Source organism: Berghia stephanieae, chromosome 5, assembly GCF_034508935.2.
Source record: "Berghia stephanieae isolate SIO BIC M18660-M18661 chromosome 5, UCSD_Bste_1.3, whole genome shotgun sequence".
NCBI classification, from domain to species: domain Eukaryota; kingdom Metazoa; phylum Mollusca; class Gastropoda; order Nudibranchia; family Aeolidiidae; genus Berghia; species Berghia stephanieae.
Window position 1 is genome coordinate 35,453,716 of NC_088364.1, and position 27,890 is coordinate 35,481,605.

Consider the following 27,890-nt stretch of genomic DNA (forward strand, 5'->3'; position numbering starts at 1 on the left):
GAAAAGGGGTTACTTTCGCTTTCGAGAGGGGAAACTACTCTAATTACACTATGGCGGCTTTGCTCAGTAGAGGACGTTACCCAGTGCCTAAATCTATTCGGGCTTTACAACAATGTATCCGAACCGCATCGGGTTCAAATTCACATTATGTCTTGTGAGTTTCATTGAAAAACTATTTGCATGTATTGTTATTCAATTTTATATCAAGAAAAAATTGTTACACTCGTTTTATGTTATGTGTAAAGTCAACGCAAATCTCTACCTTTGCCTTTATACAACTTTATGTCACTCTGCTTGTGTCAAGGCCAAGGCCACTTTCACTTTCACGGTCCTTTTTATCGGTCATGCATGCGACGATTTTTGTTAGCATTTGTGATTAATTATATATTATCAATTCAATTACACAATAATTAGTTGACTACAGAGAACTTACGGTCAAAAATTAATGTAAAAAAACGGAGGTTATATAAGGCTGCGGTTATTCAGAGTCGACTCTGAATAACTGTCTACGGTTATTCAGAGTCGACTCTGAATAACTGTCTACGGTTATTCAGAGTCGGGGAGTCCACTCTGAATAACTGTAGACAGTTGACTCTGAATAACAGTCTACAGTTATTCAGAGTCGGGGAGTCGACTCTGAATAACTGTAGACAGTTATGAGTGATGAACTTCCAGTTAGATATGAAGTGAGTAGAAAAGTGCCAGAAGACAATAGAGAATAAAAAAATTTTTCGCAGCGGTGGTGGGGTTTGAACCTGCGACCTTATTGGTACGACAACTCCGCCTGGCAGGTGAGAGCGTGGCTCTACCGTGTGAGCTATCCACGAACACAAAAAATATTCGTTTCAAACCCAAAGTCATTTCTAGATCCCTCTCTCACCCACTTCTTGAGATCGCCGATTCGTTCGCCACCATCGCGAAGTAATTTTGACCAGCAGTTAAGCTTAATAGCCAATATTCTCATCACAAACATATAACATAGAAACGATTGAGACATTGAGTATGCTCCGGTGTATGGGGTGAATTTTTAATTCAGAAAAGTGAGTGGAGCAGGCACTTATGTTGGTAACAACAAGATATGAAGTGAGTAGAAAAGTGCCAGAAGACAATAGAGAATAAAAAAATTTTTCGCGGCGGTGGTGGGGTTTGAACCTGCGACCTTATTGGTACGACAACTCCGCCTGGCAGGTGAGAGTGTGGCTCTACCGTGTGAGCTATCCACGAACACAAAAAATATTCGTTTCAAACCCAAAGTCATTTCTAGATCCCTCTCTCACCCACTTCTTGAGATCGCCGATTCGTTCGCCACCATCGCGAAGTAATTTTGACCAGCAGTTAAGCTTAATAGCCAATATTCTCATCACAAACATATAACATAGAAACGATTGAGACATTGAGTATGCTCCGGTGTATGGGGTGAATTTTTAATTCAGAAAAGTGAGTGGAGCAGGCACTTATGTTGGTAACAACAAGATATGAAGTGAGTAGAAAAGTGCCAGAAGACAATAGAGAACAAAAAATTTTTTCGCGGCGGTGGTGGGGTTTGAACCTGCGACCTTATTGGTACGACAACTCCGCCTGGCAGGTGAGAGCGTGGCTCTACCGTGTGAGCTATCCACGAACACAAAAATATTCGTTTCAAACCCAAAGTCATTTCTAGATCCCTCTCTCACCCACTTCTTGAGATCGCCGATTCGTTCGCCACCATCGCGAAGTAATTTTGACCAGCAGTTAAGCTTAATAGCCAATATTCTCATCACAAACATATAACATAGAAACGATTGAGACATTGAGTATGCTCCGGTGTATGGGGTGAATTTTTAATTCAGAAAAGTGAGTGGAGCAGGCACTTATGTTGGTAACAACAAGATATGAAGTGAGTAGAAAAGTGCCAGAAGACAATAGAGAATAAAAAAAATTTTCGCGGCGGTGGTGGGGTTTGAACCTGCGACCTTATTGGTACGACAACTCCGCCTGGCAGGTGAGAGCGTGGCTCTACCGTGTGAGCTATCCACGAACACAAAAAATATTCGTTTCAATATTCGATATTTTTTTTGTGTTCGTGGATAGCTCACACGGTAGAGCCACGCTCTCACCTGCCAGGCGGAGTTGTCGTACCAATAAGGTCGCAGGTTCAAACCCCACCACCGCCGCGAAAAAAATTTTTATTCTCTATTGTCTTCTGGCACTTTTCTACTCACTTCATATCTTGTTGTTACCAACATAAGTGCCTGCTCCACTCACTTTTCTGAATTAAAAATTCACCCCATACACCGGAGCATACTCAATGTCTCAATCGTTTCTATGTTATATGTTTGTGATGAGAATATTGGCTATTAAGCTTAACTGCTGGTCAAAATTACTTCGCGATGGTGGCGAACGAATCGGCGATCTCAAGAAGTGGGTGAGAGAGGGATCTAGAAATGACTTTGGGTTTGAAACGAATATTTTTTGTGTTCGTGGATAGCTCACACGGTAGAGCCACGCTCTCACCTACCAGGCGGAGTTGTCGTACCAATAAGGTCGCAGGTTCAAACCCCACCACCGCCGCGAAAAAAATTTTTATTCTCTATTGTCTTCTGGCACTTTTCTACTCACTTCATATCTTGTTGTTACCAACATAAGTGCCTGCTCCACTCACTTTTCTGAATTAAGAACTTCCAGTTACCAACCACACGGTTTTTCTGTTTTTTTCTTCTCTCCCACCTCTGTTTAACCCTACGGGAAAAAAATCGTTTTACTTTTTGGTATTTTCTTGTCTCTTCTGTCATGGCATTTTTTTTTTTTTTTTTTTTTTTTCATCGGTGATTTGCATTGCGGCCGCAAAATTTGCAATTTTTTGCAAATTGTCGAGATTTTTGAAAAGAAAAACAAACAAAAAAAAGAAATATTTTTTTAAATATCGTGGGGACCAGTGATGATAATCTTCCCCGGATTTCTGGGATTTTAGGATTTGTTCATAAATGTTCCGTTGTTTTTTGTCATGTCAAACATTTTCTGCTCAGTGGTAGATCAGGGGGGAAAAACAATAATATGCCTTCTATCATTTTTTGACACCTCTGCTCAGTTGCATGGATTTTGGTGACACTCCTTTATTTATGACGTTAGTCTAGACACGCTGGCGCCAAATGTCAAAGGCAGCACAAGACACATGGTGGCCATGAATGAGAAGATGATCGAAAGGGAAGGGGATGGAGCAAATGGGTGTAAATATTTGTGTACTTTTTAGCTGTAACATGATAATACATTCATTTGCGATTTTATAAGGTTTATAAGCGTGTCTTTTTTTTTCTTCCTTTTTAAGTTTTGTTTTGTTTTTGTTTGATTGTTCTGAATTTGTTAATAGAACTTGTGTCTAATTATAAAACAATTAAAAAAAAATAAATCAATTCATTAATTCTCTCTCTCTCTCTCTCTCTCTCTCTCTCTCTCTCTCTCTCTCTCTCTCTCTCTCTCTCTCTCTCTCTCTCTCTCTCTCTCTCTCTCTCTCTCTCTCTCTCTCTCAGCCACCTTTCTATCTTCATATTATGTTTCTAGATATCATTTGGTAATAGAGAGATAATAAGTTAGGCTGATCGACTTAAGAAATGATTGTTTATAAGCTAATTTAAATTTGCTTTGTTGATGGAATATATGTTTTGCAATTGATTAAAGATTCTTATTTATAAGCGACTGAAGTTGAAAAATCGCCAAGTTTTAAGAATTTGGCACTAAAATTGCCAAAGTCACAAATAACCGTAGTAAACTGGTATCAAATTGAAAGAAACTCATCTCGAAAGAACTCAACTCGATAATTTGATAGGCTACTCGGCTCTAAATATCTGTAAACATGGTTATCCAGGGTCGACTCTGAATAACCATCTACAGTTATCCAGAGCCGACCCTGAATAACTGCCTACAGTTATCCAGAGTCGACTCTGAATAACCACTTCGTTATATAAAGGTAAAAGGCTGCCTCTATTCTCATCCCCCCCCCCCCCCCGGCCGATTGGATTACCGAAAAAAACGTCGCCGGCTTTTTGCGATTTGGATTTGATTGATTTTTTTTTTTTAATTGTGCAACTTGTGACAAGAAACTTAACAAATTACTGCATTACAACCTTTGGATTAAACATACAACAATTGTGGACTACTATTATGAAGACTAGCATCCTAGACTAGGGGGATGCGGATGAGAATAGTCACTTCGTATATAAAAACGCCACCAAATAAAAAATGTACGAATCAGTGAACTTGAATTTGAGGTTAGTTGTCTATCCCTTCCAATTGTAAACTCCCAATTTCAATTCATCATTTGCTTAATATTTGAAGATGTTCTTCTCAGCTGTGCTTTACATGTCAGGAGTACATTCTTATGTTTTTTTCTGAATCTCATTTTCTTAATGTTTTCTCCAGATTACCAGAGGTTCCCCCAGACACTGCAGAAACAAACACTGTCATGAGAATCGACCAATTACCCCAGTTCTCACAAATAACACCTAACTCGTGTATCGCAGCTTGTGCAAAGTTATCTATAGAGTATGAGACAAAACTTGAAAAACACATTGATACATTGAAAGGTTTGTTCAAATTGAATTAGTTGTTACTGTTTGCTGAAATGATAATTGCTTTTAGATTACTTGTGTTCTTTTCATTGACACCGTAACACTTTTTGTTTTATGTATTTCAGATCCAAAAGTGGAGAAAACATTTGATAGTGTCTATCTTCCACATGAAGAAATAGCAGTGCCACTCAATACAGCCTGGGCTACAGTTAAGAATCTTCATTATGTGGCAGCAAGTGACGATTTTCGCAGAGCTTTTTCAAAGGTTAGTAGTGATTTATCATATAATGATTCTTTTGGTTTGTTAGTTTTCAACATTGCACAATTCTTGTCAAGTTTATTGTGTTGATAATTTGTTTATATGATTTATTTTAAAGATCCATCCCCAAGTTGAAAGAGTAAAGAATGAAAGATGGGTCAGTCAACCACTCTACTATTCCTTTAAGGTAAGATTAATCACAAAAAGAATCACTTTCATTAAATCTTTCAGTTGCATGCAATATTTCAGTAATATTTATTCTTTGTTCTCCTAAATTTATGTTTCTTACTGTGTGAGTCAACGTGTCATAATATTTTATTGTAGCAAATCTAAAGTTTCTTTTTCTTTTCTTTTTTTTTCTATTCATAAGGTTTTGAAATTTATTTATCTGAAGAACATTGATAATATTGGATATGATAATGATATCACTCTGCAAAGTTGTTCCTTGACATTATCATGACTGTTTGTTTGATTTTTAATTTTAAAAAGACAAAGATGTCAATAAAGAAGTTTTCCTTACACATAGAATAAGGAGATGATTAAAAAAATGATATCATAAAATCTTTATCTTTGCCAGGAAATAGAAGCAAACAGTGCAAATTTATCAGAATACCAGAAAAGGCTTGTCAACTTATACTTATTGGAGGGAAAGCTCAATGGTGTTCACCTTTCAACAGAAGAAAACTCTAAACTTGTAGATTTGCGGAAAGAGATAGTGAAAGAAAGCCAGAATTTCAGGTTATACATCTTTATTTTGTTTAAATGAAATTTGCCTGTAGAATGTGAGTTAATTAATAATTATATTTCATCAATAATAGTTTTTCTAGTGATAGATTCTATTTAAAATGATGTCATTAATATATTGCAGATCTCAACGGGGAAAACTGAGGATTACTCATGTCTGAATCTTCTCATTTTTCCTTTAATGTCCACCTTCACTCATGAAGATTTTGACATGAACAATAACATTAAGTTTAAAATTCAGCAGTGATCTAGAAGCTCTGTAAATAAATTAAAGTGGGTGCAGATGTAACTTCCCGCGGTAAATTGTTCCAATCTGTGATGGTTCTGGGGTAAAATGAGAATTTTCTGAGGTCTTTGTTGGATGTCAGGGGGATGAAACTGTCCATGTGGGAAGTCCTGGATGTTAGTATTGGAGTTTGGAGATCAGGATTTGAAATCGCCACCAGGTTGTTCTTTATCTTATATATCATGGTCAGGCGTGCTATTTTCCTCCAAGTTTGGAGAGACTTCCATTTAAATTGATCTATCATGCTGCTCACACTTGATGTTTTTTCATAATTTCGCGTAACAAAACGAGCGGCTCGTCTCTGTATTGCCTCCAGTTTATCAACAAGGTGTTTTGTGTATGGATCCCAAACAGTGCATACCTATTCAATTTGTGGTCGAACTAATGACTTGTAAGCTAATGATTTTAGGCTTGTCGATTTAATCTTTAAATTTATTCGGAGGAAACCCAGGGTTCTATTTCCTTCTTTTTTTTTTTTTTGTGATGTTGATGTGCTTGTCCCATTTTAAGTCTGATTTAATTGTTATTCATAAATATTTGGCTGATGTTATGTGCTCTAAGGTGTAGTTGTATAGCTTGTAATTGCAAGTGCTTGGAGATGTCCGTATATTTGCAAGACCAATTCTTTCTCTTATTAATCATCTTTTTTACTGATTTATATATCATAGATTGCAGGTTTATTTGGATATATTTTCCAGCCAAAATTACAGCAAGAAAACAAATAACTTTTTTTTTAAATTGTTTAGTCATCATTATTTATTCTTTAATCCTCAATTTAATGGGCGAGTGAAAGAAAGAAATGATAGACTGTTATTAATTTTTAAGGATACATCTTTCTCCAGAAATAAAGTGCGAATTTGCACTGAAATTTTCACTCACGACGTGACAAACTTCAACCACATTGATGAAATGCCATGGCATCTTTTGGCACAGATGTCAACAGACAAGTAAGCCATTCTTAAAAATGTTTCATTCTTTTTCTTTTCAAATAGCACATTGAGGAAAATAAGTTACATATAATAGTAATGCAAGACTCATCTGTATTTATTTTGTTTGTGTAGCATGCTTTTTCTTGTTTTAACTCTATAAGAAGTAGAGTCCTATTTAAAGTATCTCTGTTTGTCTTACTTACTTTTCTTTGGTGCTTGTTTCTTTTTTGACTAGTCCATCGTTTTTCTCTTTATCAGCTCTGAAATGGTCTAAGAGTGTTACATTCACAATAAAATACCCAAACACAAACATATTTTTCTTCATACTATATACATATGTCATCATTATTGTGTTACATGCTCATTATAAATCTACATCTGTCTGAGTGACCATTATTTTTGTTGCTTTCTATTCATTAGTTCAATCTTCATTTACTTGAAAGTGAAATTTGCTCATTTTCATGTTGATTGGATCAAACTTTTTTTCTGTCTATTTTTATGAAAGTGGTTCTCCAATTGGAATAATTAGATGGATTTTGGATATATCATTCATTTTACCAGAACAAATGCAACAAGAGGTCCGTGGAGAGCAACACTTCAGCCGGCAGTGTATCAAGCCATGATGACATACTGCAATGACAGAATGACAAGGTGGAATTTGTGGAATGCTTACCACGATAGGGCCTCACACAATCATTCCGCTCAATTTCTCAACAACAACTTACTCATTGAAACTCTCCGATATTACAGGTTGGTCTGATTTGTGATTTGATCTCTATGTTATGGAGAAATGTATGTTGACTAGAGAGTTCTAGGCTCTCAAATCCAGTCCAATTGGAAATTCACATGGATAGTAGTGGATAGATTTGTGATCATGTCACCGCAATCAAATATGCAAATTTGGTAATGTGACCATGGCAGCCATCTTGGAAACCTAATGAATATGTAAATTTGCAATGTTACTCTACATTTTGACCCATAATTCCACTCAAAATGAAAATTAACGATCATTTCAAGGCTGAATATTATTGACCGTTGTATGTAATTAGAAATATTTTGTTTAAGTTGCAGTGTTTCCATTTATTTTGCTTGTGTTATGTGCTAAGAAAGAAAAAATATGCAAAATCATGGAGAGAAATAAAGACTACTTGTACAATAGACAGTACAGTTTCAGGAATTAGAAGTCTCAAATGATACACAGAAATAGTCTTTTCTTATTCATTCGATTAAATATTCTTGGGGCTTGTATTTTCAATAAAGTTCATTAGCCACTCTAAAGGATTTCCAAAACATTCCAAGCTCATTCATTATCGTCACCAGCACCAGACCCACTTCTGCCACGCCCACTGCTAGTGTGAGGCTATATCTCTTCGTCATTATCAATGAAACTGGAACAAAAAACGAGTGCTTGACACCCCCATGTTAGAATCATTATCGTATTCGTCATTGTCTAAGAATAAATCATCCCCTTAAACAGAATCATGTCTGTTTATTCCCACCTATCTTCATCTGAACCCATCTGTTTGAGTTGTAATGTAAACAAATTCAATAATTTCATTCTTAAATGTCAATGAGATTGTCATTGTGCACTGACAGCCTCAATAAAGGTCTTAGCAAGTGCTGGCAGTCACAGCAGTTCAATTTTGATACTCGTAGGCTTCATACTTCACTCATTTATTACGGCTATATGAGTGACACCTTTTGGCATATCAAGCAACTCAGCCGGCATTACAGGCATATGTAGCAACTAAAGAGTTCAGATATATCACTCTTATTTTAGTTGGACACTAGTTTTATTTATATTTGATGATAACATATTTCAGATCTGATCTCGCCATTATGCTTGGTTATGATAATTTTGCTGAAATGTCGATGGAGACTAAAATGGCAGGCTCTGTAGAAAACGTTCTTAGTATGATTGAAACGTAAGTACGACAAAATAAACTTAATTTTTATATTTGAGGCCTAACAAACCAACAGACCTTACTTTTGATTGTGGGAATATGTATTGAGTTTCAAGTTTTTAGTTCTGTTATCAAGGGTGTTTTTTTGTTTGTTTTTTTTTAGTTGTTTTTTTTTGTTTGTTTGTCTTGGAAAGGGGGGGGGGGGTGTTTCTTTTTTTTTTTTTTGGTTTGTTTATTGTCTTTTTTTTTTATGCTATTCAGTGAAGTCTTATAGAGTGTTTGAGTTTCAAATTTCTAAACTTCCAAGACATCTATTGTTATGTCAGTTTATTTTTCATGTTGAAAGTTTTGTTTATGTGTGGCTATGTGGTCTTGCGGTATGACACTAGCCTTCGGACCATGTCCCGAGTCCTGCTTTGAGTGGCGCATAACTGTGTCCTTGGAAAACGTTCTTTACTCACATTCTTTCACTGTACTCAGGTGTAAAAGGAGTACCTGGTCATTAACAGCGTTGTCTTTGTCGAGGAAAAAAATGGTATTATTGCCTAACAGGTGTCATGTCTCATCCTACATGTAAATTGTTGTTGTTGGCTAGGGATCCCCATGTAAAGCGATTTGAGCATGTTCAATGGATATTGCTCTATAAATATAAAAGCTCAAGTTTGATGGATTTAGATTTTTATTAAATCATTTGTTAAGGAATTAATTTTTCTTATTTTAGTTTCCTAAGGCTCATATACAAAACTTTTTTATAATTTTCTTAAGTTGTCCTTTTTTATAAAATTTACCATTATCAACTAATCGAGCATCAATTTTCTGATTGAATAAGTGATTGACACATTTTAAAATTGTCACTGGTCTCAAAAATTTCCCTCTATTTCCAGGTTACGAGCTAGGTTTGCCCCTGTTGTCTGGGAGGAAATGGCCCAACTCCAAGATTTTGCCTCATCGGAAGGGTTTAAACATTCCTTAGAAATGTGGGATTTAAACTATTGGAAACGGAGACAGAGAGAGCATTTGTATAGGTATATTTTGTTTTTTAAATGAAATAATTCCCTCTGTTCTTCCCCATGGAGAAATTTGTTTTAGAGTATGGTATATTTTCAGATGAGACTGGCATATCTCAGACATCAGCTGCAAAGTGACTTGCTGCAGGAGACACGAGCAGCATTTGAGAGTAGAACCAAGTATCATCAAGTTACATCCAATGTATGGTTAAAGTCAGTGGAATAGTTTTATTGTTCCTGCTTGCTTTGATTGAATCTTTGAGTGATCATATGCTTAGATAGAGGAATGTTGCCTGCTTTAAACATCAAGTAACCCTGGGATTAAATTAAATGAAAGTTTTCCCCATTATAAATGTATAAGAAGGTTTTTTGTTATATTATCTTCAAATGAAACAATCCAGTACCATAAATTAGTACAGTGGAATACGCATTTGACAAATTCATGGGTTCAACAAACAAGGACAGAATTCTCAAATTGTGTCCTTCGTGTCTTAGTAAATTTTTCCCATGGTTTCGCTGTTTTGACGAACTAAACTGAGACTTAGGGCCAAGACATTGGCCACTAAGATAGAGAGAGGGGGGGGGGGGGGGAACAGCAAGTTGCGTTGTGCCGTAGCTATCGTGATCTTATAGTCTGAACCTGACCAAAGAAAAAAAAGTAAGAAATCAAGTCGTAAAACAAGATGATCACAAATAAAAAAACTAAGTTATTTACTGTGGTTGTGTTCAATAGCTCAACCAATGGAATCGTATATCCTTGAGCACCACTAACGACAATTTACTTTTCATCGTTTTCAACTTATGATCACTGTCATGTAATGTGACATGAATTTGTGGTCATTCTCAGGCATAGCCATCTTAAGTGCTTCTCACAGCCTACCATGTTATCCCGCCTGCCGTTTTGTTTGTCTACGAGATTAACTCGGGAGTGAATAATGTTCATTATTTCACCAACAAAAAGGTATGAATCTATGAGATCATATTATGCTTGTACAGAAAGCTACATCACAGTTTGTGTCTCTTGTCTTACAGTCCTGTTCACATATTCATTGAAACACTGATTCCACTAACTTTTCAGGCTGCCCCATGTTGTTCATCGAATGCATTTTGCACTGTATATTGTAATTCATTTTGCACCTCAATTAATCAAATTCAATTTTCTTGAAAATGTAGAAGGCATGTTAAAGCTATAGAATTAATTGTAAGTATCTTTTTTATTCCTTCCTTCCAGTGTAAAAACAGATGCAGTAAAGGAATATTTTCCCATTAATTCTGTCTTGCTGGGTTTGTTTGACTTGTGCACCAATTTGTTTGGAGTCAATTTTGAGGTTAGTTTATGTTTTGTGTACGATTACTACCCTATTGTTAATTAAAATGAGAGTGATATGTTGATTTGTTGGAGAAGCTCATTAATCAATTTTATCAATTGAGAAAAAATTTCTCTATCCAAGTATCTCATAAAATATGATAATTAAATTTTATAGAGAGTTGATAAAGTTTTTTTTAGAAAGTATGATTTTTGGGCCTTTGTGTAATTTTTCTGAAGTGATCAGAGATCAATAGCTTGATCCTGATCCCAACTATCTTGATGTATACCAATTTTCTTTTAGATCTAAGTCAGAAAGTGTCGGTATGGAACTTCCCATTGTCTTTCATTCAGAGACTATACGTTTCCCGGGAAGAAGAATTAAAATGACTATGTTTGCAATGAAAGTTGATATGAAACAAACTATACCCGTTTTTTAAAAATCCATAATTTGTTACTCTGAATCTGTATATTTAAAAGTGTGTATCATCCTTGAATGACCATCTATAATTTTAATTTTTATTTCACCACTATTTACCATTTTTGAGACAGATAATTGCCTAGTGAAATGTTTTATGTAAGCACACCTTGCAGTGAATTTTATGATTTTTTTAAAAATTCAAATAAATCTTAAGAGAGAGTTGACAACACAAAGCCAGGGCCAAATGCCATGGTCTGATTAGCGCTCAAGAGCTACCTCGACTACATTTATATAATAAATATATGAAATACAAGGCCCCCTGGAATTTACTTTTTTTTTTTTTTAGAACAAATGATGAGCTGTTTAAGATGATTTGAATAGAAAGATGAATTTTATTGAAATAAGTTTTTCTTATAATGATGATCACAGTTACAAATGAGTATATAATGATTATACTTAACCTATGTGATTGTGATGAGATGATGAGTCTTTCAAAGAGTAACAGTTTTTTAAGGTTGCATTCTGATTCGTGGAGTTTCACTTTCAACCTGAGAGTAGTTGCGGTTTTTATGCCTCTTGACAGTGTTCCTCAGTGGTCAAACTGACATAATTATAAAGCAGTAATTGACAATATGAAATTGAATGTGAGCTTCAAGAGATAAAATAGATGTTTCGGGTTTCCCCTTTATCAACAAAACAGGATGAATGAAACACTACAGACGAATGTGATAGTGGCGTTGTTAAGATGATTGAACAAAAATATTGATAGGCAGTAAATAGTATGCTCCTTTGTAAGGAAGCATGAATTAAAATAGAACAATAGATATTTATAAAAGGTGCGCAATTAATTAAGTCAAAAGAGGGGAGGCCAAGAGAAAGCTATTAAAAGAATGATAATCTAATATTAGATAGTAAGGTTTTTCTAAGCCTACCGAAACATACAATGGAGTGAGAAAAATAAGGGTGAATTATTGTTATGTGACATCAAGTAAATAAAACGGTCAACTATATTTGGGAGTAATTTAGATGATAAGGATCAGAGCATTCCAGGTACTCTTCCTCTTTTAAAATTTTCTCCACTAAAATTGTGGTGCTCCGGATTTGATTGGTCATAACTTTTCTCTACATGTATCCAGGAGGTAACACCTGAGGTTGAGGTTTGGCACCCAGATGTCAGGTTCTTTAACGTCCTGGATGGTGAAACTGGTAACTATTATAGCAAATCAAAAGCCTTACTTGGTTCAATGTATACAATTTGTAAAAATTCTCACTTTAACCCAATTTATTTTTCAAAATTTTTTTTGGAGAATTTTTTTTTTAATTTAAAAAGGTCTAGTCTTTTGAAGACAAATGAAAGGCTTGAATCTGTTGAAGATAATGAGTTTCAAAAGCTCATTTCAGTTCCACGTGGTCTTATCGTTAATGTACAAAAGATTACTTTGCTTTAAATGATTTAAGAAAAGTATTCAACTAAAACTGTGTACAATATTTGTATAATATTGAGTTTGAACAATGCATATAACATGCCTTAATAAGCTTTGATATTACATTTTGAAAATGTTGACAAATTTATCTCTAATGAAAAGTTGGTAAACCAGAAACGACTCATTCAAATAAATTGATAAACCGGAATATATTTAAGATGCCATTTTTATCTTTGTTATTCCCTAAAGACTCTGTAACGGAAAGTGCTTATTCTAATACTGAAATTAGACAAAGAGATTTGCTTCCTTTTTTATTGTTGGATAGAAAACTTTTTACTGAAATGCATATGTATGGTGACACACTCTAAATATTTTGAGTTATTGTACTAATCAAGGTCTGTAATTCTGGGTGGGGTTCCTAACCTCCCATAGTGGGCAGGGGGGTACATACTGTGTCTTCTATCCCCTTATATCTGTTTTCCAACATGCTTTCTGTCTTTGTCTTGGAATGAGATTACTTGGTTTTGTCCTGGTCCTGGCCAGATGCCCTGGCTGAGAGGGAAACAGTCGAATGTATAGTTAGTTTTGGGAGATGATATTTTTTTCATTGTAAATCATCTCTCTGTTATGCACTGTATTATGCTTTCTTTATATTATATATTATGATTTGTAAAACATTTGAGTGTGTTCCTCTTAGTGGGGACCTGTGCTTGTGTCTGGATGATACTTTTAGTGATCTCAAACTAAGTACTTTGATAGAGTGCCTTTGGAATCTACACCTGTTTCTTATTTGAACCAATTCCCCTTTGTCTTCCCTTTTCTTGGGTACTTTAATTGTAATTCTAGAACTTTTTACTATCCCATTTTCTTCCTTTTTACTGGCGCTGATATGACGTTAATGTGTTGCAAGCGCCGTAAAACCCTTAAAAACAAACAAACAAACAAGGTCTGTAATTGATACTATGTGGTTTTATTCAACCACTAAAAGTCATCTTTTCATTCTATGATGTAAGCTAATATTATGGATAACTTAGTTCATAGCATTTTTTCTGTCATTTTGTTGAAAGCAAAATTTGTCAAAACCAAATAAAAGCCTTGAATATCAGTGTGATATTGTGTCTCATTTATAATATTTCAACAAACTTGGCTTCCTGCAATTTTGATGACAAAATTAAAAAGTATTTGATTTAAAGAATGTATGTTCATAGTTGCAATAATATTGAAATGGAGTTTTTCAGGGGGTGATTTTTTAAAAAGATTATTCTGATTTTTATTTTCAGGTGAACATATCAGTTCTTTTTACTTTGATCCGTTTGATAGGCCAGGTAAAATCTCATCAGGGTATATGGATTTAGGAAGAGGTGAGTAAACAATTGATTTTTTTTTTTTTCTGTTCGCAGTTGAAGACATTATATGTTATAAATTCTAAAAGTGATCAATAAATTTTTTTATTTGATGTCAGTCAAGATTTTGATATTGTTTATAGACATTCCAAATGAAATGCTGTTCTGATTTAAAGCAAATATGCTGAATCTGACGAATTTTAGACAAATTTCATGGCCAAATACTAAATTTTATGGAAAATTACGAAATTTTAATTCTTTAACTTAATAATATTAATAATAATAATAATAATGATGATAAGAAGAAGAACAACTACCACTACTACTACTACTACTACTACTACTACTACTACTACTACTACTACTACTACACTACTACTACTACTATTACTACTATAATAATGATAATTATAATATTGTGGTTGTTCATACACAATATCAGAAATTACGAATTTCCTTGTCAAATTACTAAAAATTGACATAAAAATTACTAAATTTGAAGTTTTCAATTTGGCATGTCTGTTTAAAGGTTTAAGTTGCTGAAGTCCTATGAGATGAGATTTACCTTTATTTTTCCTTTACAATATACAGCATAGTATTGATGGCCAAGGAATTAGCATGTCTACTATTTTGAATGTCAAGGTAGTGATGTATGGTAATGAGTGTAGGTTTAACGTTCTCTTATTTTTCTGCCAGCATTGGTAAGATAAAAATGAAATTTCTTCCTAGGGGGATTTTTTTTAAAAGCAAGATAACCCAGGAGTCAGCCACTGTACAGGGTCACAAAGTGAGAAATAGGGTAGTAGTTTCTTTATCATGGGGATTAAAAAAAAAAAAACACAGTGCCAATAGGGGGACTCAAATCAGGGTTCTCTGGGGCGTAAATGTAATCCTTTATCCACTCAGCCATCTCATAAGACCCTATACCCATTTCATCACTACACTCAGTAATGGATAAGTAGTCAGTGTTATACAGTGTATTTTTAAAGTTGCATTCTATTTGTATGGATAGCATCACATTGAGAATCTTGTCTATAGATATATTGATGTTCTATGTGTTTTGTGTTTTTTTCATGACCTTAGACAACAGTGAGCACTTTGGAACCTGGCCATACTCCTATCTTTGTTTGAGAATTCCGAGGCCCCAGTCGTCTTCAGACCCTGCTCTTATGAGTTATGGAGATATTGAAACAATGTTTTCTGAGGTATGAATCCTTTTTAAACAAAAAGCCACAAAGTCTCAAAGGCCATTTTTTTAAAGCAGATTTTTAAAATTTGAAATATACTCTAACTTTTTGATAATTTTCATGAAGAGAATGCTAGTTTATCACAAAGTGATTTCCTTTGATTTTATTAGAACTGAGCTTCCTAAACGTATTGTCATCTTGCCAGGTTTAAAATTTAGAGTTGAGTGCTGGCCCTTTTTTTTTTTTTTTTTTTTTTTGTTCATGCGCCCGTTTTGTTCTAAATGCAAAATTTTTTTCACTTTACATACTCCATTGGATAACTTAAAAGGAAAGCCAAGGAAACATAAAAATTCTTTTAATCATTGCTATTTTGAATATTATAAACTGGGGAAGTCACTCCTTCCGATCTATCCTATCTTCCTGGGTAAATTTTTTTTTTTTTTACGCTCATGTTTTAAAATAAAAGAATTTTGTTTTATATAGACCGTGGCAGAATCTGTTTTAGGTCGCATTCTTGTGTTTCTGGTTTGTTTGTTGTTTATTTTTTAATTATCGTTTTGCAATGTATATAATTGTGGGGTTGTGTGAGAAAAGATGCCTTATGTTGGTTTCAACAAAATGGTGATATAAGAAAAAGATCATCATTTCTTTGTATAGCTCTTTATGTTTATTGGTAATCAAAGAACCTTTTGATAGATGCATTCCTTGAAAAAATATCGAGAAATATTTTTAATATTTTATTCTCTACAGTCAATCGAGACTAAATTTCTCAAGAGGAAAGTTGTAAAATGGTATTGAGAAGTACAATTCAGAAGCCCTATGTAATAATGTCATTTTGATTTAAGTATGTATTACAGACCATTTTTTCATTATTCTTACTCTGGGAGGGGTCCTTTGACCTCCCATGTGAGCAGAAGGTCACACTGTGTCTTCTATCCCCTTATACTGTTTTCCGAGTTGCTTTCTGCCTTTTTCTTGGAATGGGATTACTTAGTTTTGTCCCAGCATTGACTGGAGTCCTTGACTGGGAGGGAAACAGTCAAATGTATAGTTATGGTTTTGGAAGATGATATTTTTTTCCTTGTAAATCACGTCTCTGTTATGTATTGTTAGTTATATATTCTGTAAACATTTGAGTGTGTTCCTCTTAGTGGGATCCTGTGCTGGTGTCTGGATGAGGCTTCAAACGAAGTGCATTGATGGTATGCGCTTGGAATCTACATCTTTTCCTTATTTGAATTCCCCTTTTCTTAATTTTTCTTGGGTGCTTTGATTGTAAATCTAGAATATTTTGACTATTCCATTTTCTTCTTTTTACCAACGCTGATATGACCTAAATGTGTCGCAAGCGCCATTAACACTTAAAAACAAACACAAACACAATTATTCTTACTGATGTCTAAATGTGTCAACTGCACTTGAATACTTGTGGAGCTAAACCCTTTGGCCCTCTTTTCTCGGGTGCTTTATGATGCACATTGAATTGTTCCCAAAAACATTTTTTCCCATGAAATTCCTTTTTCTTGTACTGACCATGCTATAAAACCATCCACAAACAAAATAACAAGAAGTCAATTTTCAAAACAACACATTGCTTTTCTTAATGCTTTGAAACAGTAATAGTTGATCATTCATGTTTTTGGACCAATGAAAGCAGATAACTGACTAGTTATGTACTATTTGATCGCTTTAATAATAATATATAACATATTTATTTTGTATGTATATGTATATTATAAGTCAACTAGAAAAACTGGTGGTTTGGGGACAAATCATGATTAGCACAAACTATAGTATGTAAAATTCTTTATTACCATGCTCTGTGTCGATACTGGTTTTTTTGTCTGTTATGATAGTATTTGAAATTCGGCACTTACAATAATACAAAGCAACAAAAAACCTCAGATAAAATGGTTTCATTTCCTATCTTTTTTTTTTGTCCACTTCATATTTCATAAATAGAGTAGGCAACAAGTCTATCCCTGAATCCTGGATTGGTAAAATTGAATGGGTGTGAACATTTATATAGAGTATAGAGCTTTTCCATCCATTTATCAAGCTTTTTCCACTTCACAGTGTTTCACTTGTTAATAGATAATGAATTTATATAGGGCCTAAACATCCACATTAATCGTGCTCTGTCGCGCTTTACATAATAAAATCACGACACGACATAAAAAGCATGAATACAGAAAGAAAATCTAAGCAACATCTATTTCATAAAAAACAAGTCTCATTTAACAACTCAGTCTTCAGACATTTCCTGAAAGATGATAAATTTTCACAGGACTTTGTCCGTGGACTAAGTGCGTTCCATTGGCGTGGAGCAATGGATGAAAAGGCATTTTTATCAAAAGGGGATTTTGAGCTGCTAACCTTTAGAAGTTGGGACTGTGATGATCTTAAATTTCGAATGGGTTCATATTTTTTAACTGGTTCCTGCAAATGTTCCCCTGCCGAACTATATAGAATCAGATTTCCTTTCATATGACACAATTCACTTGTTGGATATCCTTTTTTTCTTTACATGCACTCTTACAATAACTGTAACTGCCTATAGCCAGGTACTCATTCACACCGGAGTTGAGTTGGGAAGAAGTTTGTGATAAGTGGCGTTTTTTGGGATAGAATTTTACTATCATCATGATTCATCCTTTTACTGGAGCAAGAATTTTGCCATCATTGCAACTCATCTGGTCATTCACCATGTTCAACATTGCTTGACTTTGTTTTGAGATGAGATTTTGTTATTGTTATCCAAAACCAGATGAGCAAATCTATAGATGGTTTTTTTCTTTGTTTGTTTTTTAATGTTTTCTTCCAATTCACCGCCTCAAAATATTGTACTTTCCCAGTTTGGACATGGATTACAACAAATGTTAACCAAGGTCCCATACAGTGAAATTGCAGGGCAAAAGAACATTGAGTGGGATGCTATTCATGTGTGTGCCAAATTCATGAAGATGTGGTTGTCTAACCCAAGTGTGGTCAAGAGCCTGAGTAGTCACTACAACACAGGGGAAACCATTCCGGATGACATGTTGTCTAATATGTTGAAATGTATGTTAAATCATATATTTCACAACGAAAGATTAATCATGATTTTCTTTTTTTTTTATTTTCCATCACATCTTTTTGAGATTATTTTTCATTTGGAAAAATATAGGAGTCTGAATAGAGTGTTTTCATTTGTTATTGTTTTGTTGGGGGGTTGTTTTTTGGGGTTTTTTTCTTTTTCTTTTCTTCTTTTTAAGAAAATTAAAATTAAAAGATTGTGACTTATTGTAATTGATTGTAAAATTTCTTCAGTTTAAGTCGAGATGTCTGGGTGGGTTTCCTGACCTCCCATAGTGGGCAGGGAGGCTCTTACTTTGTCTTCTATCTCCTTATATCCGTTTTGTCTTTGACTTGGAATGAGATTACTTGGTTTTGTCCTGGCCCTGGCCAGACCCTGACTGGGATGTTGAACGTATAGAGTTTTGGGAGATGATATTCTTTTGTCTTGTAAATCATCTCTCTGTTATGCATTGTATTATTTTTGTTTTACATATATTATGATTTGTAAACATTTGAGTGTGTTCATCAGGAGGTACCTGTGCTTTTGTCAGGATGAGATACTTAGGTTATCTCAAACTAAATACAATGACAGTGTGTTCTTGGAATCTACACCTGTTCTGTATTTGATACAGTTTCCCTTTGTCTTACTTTTTCTTCTGTGTTTTAATTGTATTTCCAGAATTTTTTTTGCTATCTCATTTTCTTCCTTTTTATAGGCGCTGATATGACCTAAATGTGTTGCAAGCGCCGTAAAACCTTTAAAAACAAAACAAACAAACAAGCATGTATTGTGAAGTGTATTTCTGTATCAAGTGATACCACAAGATTTGGCATTATACTTCACTGTTACAAAATTCTAGATTCTTTTCTCCATCTCATCTTTTTTTTAAACCTACTTTGTGTTGAAAAATACTACTTTCTGAAGAAAAATAAAATTTCCACCGATGTTCAGGCTGATATGAAAAAAGGATTTTCCTTTGATAGTGCTGAGTGCAATCATTTACAAATTTATTGTCACTATACACACGTCTTTGTACAAAATATGAATTTATTATTTTCTATCTTTATTTTTCATGCATTATTTTCCCTCGAGTTATAAAGCTTTTTATTCATTTATTGTTTAATCCTTTTACGACTTGACATTGCATCTCAGTTATTCAAATTCTGTTTTTCTTCAGCTTCACAGCACTGGAATAACTTTGAAATGTTGTACCAATTGTATGTGTCAGCCTATGATTTGGAAATTTATATGACGTAAGTTGAGTCTATCCAGGTTTTTGTTGGGGTTCTTTTTTTTTTTTTTCATATTCACAAATTTTTGGCAGTTATGAGAGGAATCTCTCGTTTTTTCTTTACATTCTAATTCCTCTGTTGGCCATTTTTTCTTGAATTTTCTTTTGAAACAACCCTCATTGCTCATCTTTTCACTGTCCATTCTCTTCTTCTTCTACTGTTAAAGAATATTATTCTAATTGAATCTGCAATTGATCTGATCTAACATTTTTAAGGATACATCTGAATTTATCGCACATTTTATTTTGGGATTTGGAGGAAAAATAGATAAAAATATTAAGATTTATAAAGCACATTTCACAAGATTTGATCTTTCTCATTATGCTTTACATTGCTTCATTTATTCCCTCAGCAGGCTGTTTGAAACCAAATTGTTAATTTCATACAGATCAAGTCACCTTTTAGGCTTCCTTATTGCACATGCCTGCTTACAATATCCTTCATTGCCAATAGTCAGGTACTCATTCACACTTGAACAAGTGTGGTAATGCATGTAATGTGCCTTACCCAAGGGCACAATGCCAAGTTTTGCCTCCCGTCTTATCACTGACCATGCCCTACAATGCTTGCTTTTGTTCTAATATTGAAATTTTGCATTATTTTTGAATATCATTTCGTCATATTTTTATACTCAAAAAAAAAAAAATGCAGGAAGACTCACTGGCATACCATACATAAGCAGCTTTGGGAAAACTTCATTCCTTTTCCAATATGTGAAGAAGACAGCCTTCCTTGCTCAATGATACCCATTTTCTGTGAAATCTATCCTGCAGCCTATTATTCACACAAATGGTCTGAGGTAAGTCTAACTCCATTTGTCGCGTGGTCTAGAAGAAAATTGAATGAGTCATGCAGGTCGACCAGGGTTGAAATTAAGATAGCACATTTATAAATGATGATAATCTTCCGCAGATCTGCAAAATATGGGATTTTGGTATTTTCTCAGAAATTTTCCACTGATTTTGCAGTCTCAAACATTTTCCTCTGATAAAAGCTCAGGTCGATGAGTGGTAATCAGCGGAAAATTTGTCATGTCTAATGTAATGATTTGACACCTGTGCTCTGTTGCCTGAATTTTGGTGACATTTCCATTTTGTATGACGTCAGCCAAGACGGACTGACACCAACTGTCAAAAGTGACACAAGACCAGTCGTGGTCTTGGATAAGTTGATGATCAAAAGGGAAGGGATGGGGGAGAAATGGAGTTTTTTCTCTTTTCTATGCTCTAAGTAGCAATTGGTGAACTATTATAGCTCTTTTTTTTTTTCAATCATCACAACCTCCTTTTAATTAAAAAAAAATAATCTAATCATCAACCATTCTGGCAGAGTAGTCTCTCTCTCTCTCTCTCTCTCTCTCTCTCTCTCTCTCTCTCTCTCTCTCTCTCTCTCTCTCTCTCTATATATATATATATATATATATATATATATATATATATATATATATATATATATATACCTATCTCTATCTATCTCTGTCCTTCTCTCTCTGTCTTTCTCTCTGTCTCTCTCCCTCTCTCTCCCTCTTTCTCTCTCTCTCTCTCGCTCGCTCTCTCTCTCTCTCTCTTTCTCTCTCTCTCTCTCTCTCTCTCTCTCTCTCTCTCTCTCTCTCTCTCTCTCTCTCTCTCTCTCTCTCTCTCTCTCTCTGTGGAAATAAGGATTTTGGCTTAAGAATGGGGTAAACTTGTGACATGGATTAAGGACTGTTTTAGGACAGATAAAGATAAAGAGAATGTATTCAAAATGTTATTCCGTTAGATTTTTAATTGCTAAGTAATAATAATAATGGTATAGATTTATAGTGCGCCAAACATCCCTTCATCAGGAGGGCTCTGGGCGCATAACATAGATTAACTTAATCATGAAGCCCTAACACAGTACACGAACAACGCTAATTATACACATAATCAAAAGAAAGCCTGTCGGAATAAGAATGTCTTCAATCGACGCTTGAATTCCTCTAGTGAAGACGAAGAACGTATCTCTAGTGGTAGTAAATTCCACAACCTTGGACCAGAATGCTGAAAGGCGCGTTCACCAGCCTTCACTCGACAGCGGGGTGTTTTCAATTTGAGGTCGTTCGTTGTTTGATCGAAGCGATCGCTGTGGGTTATACCGTTTTACGAGGTTTGAGAGATATGCTGGTGACGAGCCCTCCAGGCATTTGAAAACGATAGTTGAAGATTTATATTTAATCCGCTGGTCCACTGGCAGCCAATGCAGCTGCTGTAGTAATTCGGGAGCTGCAGTTTTTCTGTCTTTCTGTAGTACAACGCGGGCTGCCATGTTCTGTATTTTCTGGAGTTTGTTTATTTTGTCCTTTGTGAGACCAACAAACAGTGCATTGCAGTAGTCCATTTTCGGGAATATCAAAGATGTTACCAATTTGTTGCAAGTTTCCCTATTGATAAATGGTCTGATTGTTCTGATATTTCTTAGAATGCAGATAGCACTTGTTCTCACATTGTTAATATGTTTGTTCATAGACAGATCACTCTCTAAGGTGATGCCGAGATTTTTTGATGATGTTGTGAGTTGTATTTTGTCATTATCGTTGATTGTCAGTGCCAGTGTAAATGGATCTGTCTTATTATTTGAACTAGCAATGAATAAGGCTTCAGTCTTGTCGCCATTTAATTTAAATCTATTTGCAGACATCCATCTCATCACATGGTTGATGCATTGTTCGTAAACAGTTATCTTTGAAACTATATCGGATTGCAAACACATGCTATATATCTGGGTATCGTCGGCGTACATATGGTAAGCGAGAGAATGTTGCTCTAAGATTCTCACAACAGGAGAAGTGTAAAGTACAAAAAGGACTGGACCTAAAACGGATCCTTTAGGTACACCAAAATGAAGGTCACGCTCTGACGAAGTTACTTCCCCAATTAAAACTGATTGAGTTCTTTGAGTAAGATATGATGCAAACCAGTTTAGAGCAGTGCCCGATATGCCGAAAGTAACTTGTAGCCTTCGAAGTAGTATGGCATGGTCGATGGTGTCAAAGGCCGCCGAAAGATCGAGAAGACTAAGGATGGTGGTTTTTCCTTGATCAATAATTTGCAGCAAGTCATTTGTGATTCTCATCAATCCTGTTTCTGTGCTATGATTTTGCCGATAGGCCGATTGAAAGCACTCATCGAGGTTATTATGTTTCACGTGACAAGAAAGTTGTTTTAGTACAATCTTTTCTAGAATTTTGGAAATGAATGGTAGATTTGATACAGGCCTAAAGTTTTTAAAATTATCACTGTCAAGTCCCGCTTTCTTCAACAATGGCTTCACCAATGCTTTCTTGAAGCTTTCTGGAACAACTCCCTCCCTTAATGATTGATTAATCAATTCAGTGATGTAAGGTGCAAGTTCATCAATACACTCCTTCAAAAGGGATGTTGGTAAAGGGTTGAGCCTACATGATTTGCTAGGACTAGAGAGAATCGTTTTCTTTGTGTCATTTATTGAAATTTCTTTGAAAGATGTTAAGGGTTCACCATAAAAAGAGGCATATTCTGCTTCTGTTTCGTCTGTGTCAAGTTCACTCCGTATCGTTGTTATTTTATTCATGAAATACTCTACAAAGCAGTCCGCAAGTTGCAGTCGTCAGTGTGGTGTGGCAGGCTTGTTTTGATCTCTTTGCCTAGAAGCTTATTTGAGATTTTATAAAACTCCTTCGGACTTTTTATGTTATCAACTTTATCAAGATAGTAGATACGCTTTGCCTTAGTTGTCACCTCTTTGAGTCTATGTTTGAATGATATGTAAGTTTCCTTATCAATTGTCAGGCCAGATTTTTTCCATTTCTTCTCCGCTTTTCTTTTCTCTTTCTTTATACGTTTTACCTCCAAACTGTACCATGGTGATTCTTTTCTGATGTTCACAGATCTTGTCGTGAGAGGTGCGTGCTTATCCATAACACTAATAACTGCTTTATCAAAATTGTCACCAGTCACTTCTTTCTCACAATGTGTAGTTAGAGAGTGAGAGAGGTCCGCTTTAAATAGTTCTATGTCAATTTTCTTCAAATCTCTCGAAACAACTATTTTTTTTGTTTTTGTGTCGTGTACTGTCCCCCCTCTGATGCCAAAAGATATTAAATGATGATCTGAAATGCAAAGATCATCTACATTGATAGGTGTTGCTAGTTGCATGTCAACGCTGGTCAATACCCAGTCAATAATGTGTCCACACCGATGTGTCTTTTCATTGACATGCTGTGTCATGTGATGTGACGAAAGTAGTTTATTTATATTTCTTATATCCGGTGTGTCTCGATCAAAGTGTAAGTTGAAATCTCCAACAATAATATTTTTCTTTGACTTCATGTCAAGGCGAAGAAGGAAGTCCTCGAATTCATCAATAAATAGTGATGTTTGTAATCTATTTTTGTAGGAAATGAGATGTAACCAGATTGTAATAAACATTTGGATATCAGAAACTCAACTTCACAATGAAAGAACAAAAGTTTACAAGATAAAAAGTACATATTTATTATTTCTTGTTTCTACTCATCTGAATACCTATTCTCTCTTCAGATGATTGCTGCAGACATTTTCTCTGCCTTTCAAGAAGCGGGGCTCGAGGATCAAGAAAAAATCAAAGTGTTAGGAAGAAGGTGAGTAAGAACTTTTTTAGGTTGGAAAACCTAACCAGATAGGGTTTCAGAGTTAACCTAGATAAATAATGACAACAAATATGATTTGACAGAAATTCAGTTTATCTGATAATGTGATTTACTGATGTGATCATTATCAGACTGAACTGCTGGAGTTTAAGCAGCCATCTTAAACCTTTAACTGAAATCTTAACTGAATTTCTTTCAAATCATATATTTTTTTGTTTATATATCTTGTTAATATTGTAGTCTTAATTTTTTTTTTTCACCAAGAAAGCAGCAACATTGAAACCTGAGTTTTATCAATGTTACTGCTCTTTTTTTTTTGTGAAAATGATATGATGTAATTGGGGTTAAAGTAAATCTGAACTACGTCAAGGGATAAATATTTTATCATGATCAGTAAATTTATTTTGGGGGGAGGTCACTTTCTAACTATTTTCCATTAAATCTGAGCCACTCTCTCTTTTGTTTCTCTTTAAATTTAGGATCGAACTATTAGTATTAGTGAATGTTTTTGACAATTTTTATTCTAGATTTGATTTCCCCTCTCTGATGAAAGAAAATTGGTGTGTGACTTAAATTACAATTATCATTTTTTACAAATTTTGATGAAAGAAAAATTAAATTGAAAGCAAATAGCCTCCTCCCGTGTAGTCACGTGGAACACTGGAATTTATCTAGCTGCACCCACAACTATGAATACCTATGGAACATAATAGGCTTATTTGCTGAGCCAATCCAATGTTATAAGGCTGATAGATTTCAAGTTGAATGATGAGGATATCTCGAGAGACATTGGCTCTACAGACTACGTCAGACCAAAATCTGTAGGGCATGGTTAAGCCTTCAAAAATTTTATGTTTTTCTAAAATATGTTGAACCTTTATGTTACTTTTTTTTTTGACAGGTTCAAGGACACTTACCTTTCTTTAGGGGGAGGAGTACCATCTTGCGAAGTGTTCAGACAGTTCAGAGGGAGAGATCCTTCAACCCAGGCTTTGCAACCTGTCAAACTTTGAGTATATCGTGCTTCTTGTATCATATAGCCTTTTTACTTCTTCATATACATAGAAATGTCAAAGTGCCACTCGTTACCTCAGACCCATTGTGTGATCATGTTATGAATGAAGCAGTCAACATAGACTGAAGACGAAAACAATGGAAAATGATGATTTACTCAAGACTTGAGACAATTTCATCTTCCTTTTAATGAATTTTATAACAGTGATTATTTACAAGCAGTAGAGCCAGGTAAATCAGGCTTATCTCATTGATTGATGAAACAAACATATAAATAATTTCATATTTACTGATTGGATAAATAGACTTTTCAAAACCTTCCATTTCATGACTATCTTGGACCTTTTCCTTTATTTTATTTATATCAGACCTTGTGACTTAAAAAGATAATGTTCTGTTAACACACTGCTTTTCAATTTTGTTCTCTTACCTGCTGAGCATCTGCAATCGTATTTAATGGGAAATGATGGCATTTTAATACAAGGTGGAAAAAAATTATAAAATGTAACATCTAGGGGATAGATGGACCAGCGCTTAAGGTAATAGCAGTAACCCTGGCAACTCAGAGTCCAGTCTCTGTTTACTTAAGATTTTTGATGTTTTTCCATAGTCAAGTTTGGGCAGATCTTTTATCCCCGTACATCTGTTTTCTAAGTTGCTCTCTGTCTTTGCCTTGGAATGGGATTACGTGGTTTTTTCCTGGTCCTTGCTTAAGTCCTTTTCTGAAACAATCAAATGTATGTTTTAGTTTAGATGCTATTTTTTTTCCTTGTAAATCATCCCTGTGTTATACATACATGTGCAAAGTAATTTTACATTTTTATAAGTTAAATTACTAATGCTTGTCAGGATCGCCTATAAGAGGATTTATTAAAGTACATGCATGTGAAGCTAAATTGCAATCTGTCAATTATAGCATGGATGGTGAACATTTTTTAACATTTTTGTAAGACAGCTTGATATTTCAATTTCGGAAATGACACAAAGAAAGAATTTATAAAGAATATTATAGGAACAATCATGAAAACGCAAGTTCTTATATTATTGAAACAGAACCGCTTCCCACCAATGTCCCCTGCTTAAACCATCTTGTCTGTTACTGTTTACAAGTTATCTGCTGTTTTAAGCAAAAAATATCATCTTAGTGAAATTAATTTGAAATTAGAGAAAAATAGAGAGAGTCTGTCTAATTCATATCTTTGCGAAATGGCCAGTAGCTGATGTTACACAACTTTTCAATGTCAGCAGAGCTACCTTCTGATCTTTTATCGCAAAGTTCAACAGTGAAAGGACATGTGGGGGATCAAAGGCAGACAGGTCAGCCCCGTGTAACAACAGCCAATGATAATGATTGAATCGTTGCTGGTCACACAACTAACCCCTTCCTTATACCTCTGACATCACTGTGGAATGCTTACGACCTTTGGAACATTGTTGAAGCAGAATGGAACACATCACAGCAAATGACTTAACCCTTTGATAAGCTCTATGGAGTGACTTGTCCGAGCATGGAAATCATGGTGGCCATACGCGTTGCTGACTTTGTTGCGTCCCAAAAAAATTTCTTAAAACTCAAATCCCGAACAATTGTTAAGTTACTTTTGCACATGTGTATATACTGCTTGTTATATTTTTTGTTTTGAACAAATCTCATAAACATTTGAGTGAAATCTTCTTAGTTGGATCCTGTGCTGGTGTCTGGATGAGACTTTCAAACTAAGTACAATGATAGTGCGCTCTTGGAATCTACATCTGTTCCCCATTTGCACTATTTCCCCTTTTATCTTACTTTTTCCTAGGTTCTTTGATTATAATTCTATAATTTTTGGACTATCCCATTTTCTTCTATTTTACTGGCAGTGATATGACCTAATGTGTCATCACAAGCGCCGTAAAACCCTTAAAAACAAACAAAAACATAGTCAAGTTTATAAACCATACAAGAAGTTCCTGTAGTTATTATACGTTTATTAGGTGGATAATCACATATAACTATAACTATAAGCAATTATCTTTAAGGCAATTACACAATTGTGTCGTGGAAAGAGGTGATTTTTTTTGTTTGTTTTTTTTTTCTTCGGAAAACTAAGAATTAGAAATAGACAATACTTTACATATACAACTGTGATCTTCCTTGGTGGATATTGATTGGTATGTATTTTGAAATAATTATGATATGTACATTCGATATTTGTGATGTTTGATTTTTTTTTTTTCTGGATGAATTTAATAAATGATGCAGTGAACATTGGATTCAAAACAGTTGAAAATCATTTTTACAAGTATTTGTCTTGTTGAGAGGAATGTCGACTGGAATCCACTGTACTTGATGCAAACAGTTTTGTATTTCCTATGAGTGAATGCTGAATGCCATTGTGACATGTTTTATAAATTTCATCTGATTCAGGAGTGAAAGGATTTGATGTGATCGTTCACACTAATTCTATATCAATTTACTGTTTGCATGAACTGAAACCTTTGTTGTTCTTGTTGTTGTTGTTATAGTACTTTTTTTGCTACAAAATGCAATAAAATTGGAGAATTC

The 27,890-nt window shown here is 34.7% G+C and overlaps 1 protein-coding gene across 1 annotated transcript; it reads left to right on the forward strand.

Annotated features, from left to right (window-relative positions):
* Positions 1-23: 23 nt before the first annotated feature.
* LOC144972817 (uncharacterized) lies at positions 24-27,890 on the forward strand. Its single transcript, XM_078914487.1, has 18 exons — positions 24-154; positions 4,396-4,559; positions 4,670-4,809; positions 4,922-4,990; positions 5,381-5,541; positions 6,676-6,780; positions 7,324-7,512; positions 8,586-8,687; positions 9,551-9,691; positions 10,905-11,001; positions 12,537-12,606; positions 14,105-14,185; positions 15,251-15,372; positions 18,210-18,414; positions 19,590-19,665; positions 20,356-20,503; positions 24,243-24,322; positions 25,233-27,890. The coding sequence occupies exons 1-18, from the start codon at positions 51-53 to the stop codon at positions 25,342-25,344; spliced, it is 2,166 nt and encodes a 721-aa protein (XP_078770613.1). The 5' UTR covers positions 24-50; the 3' UTR covers positions 25,345-27,890.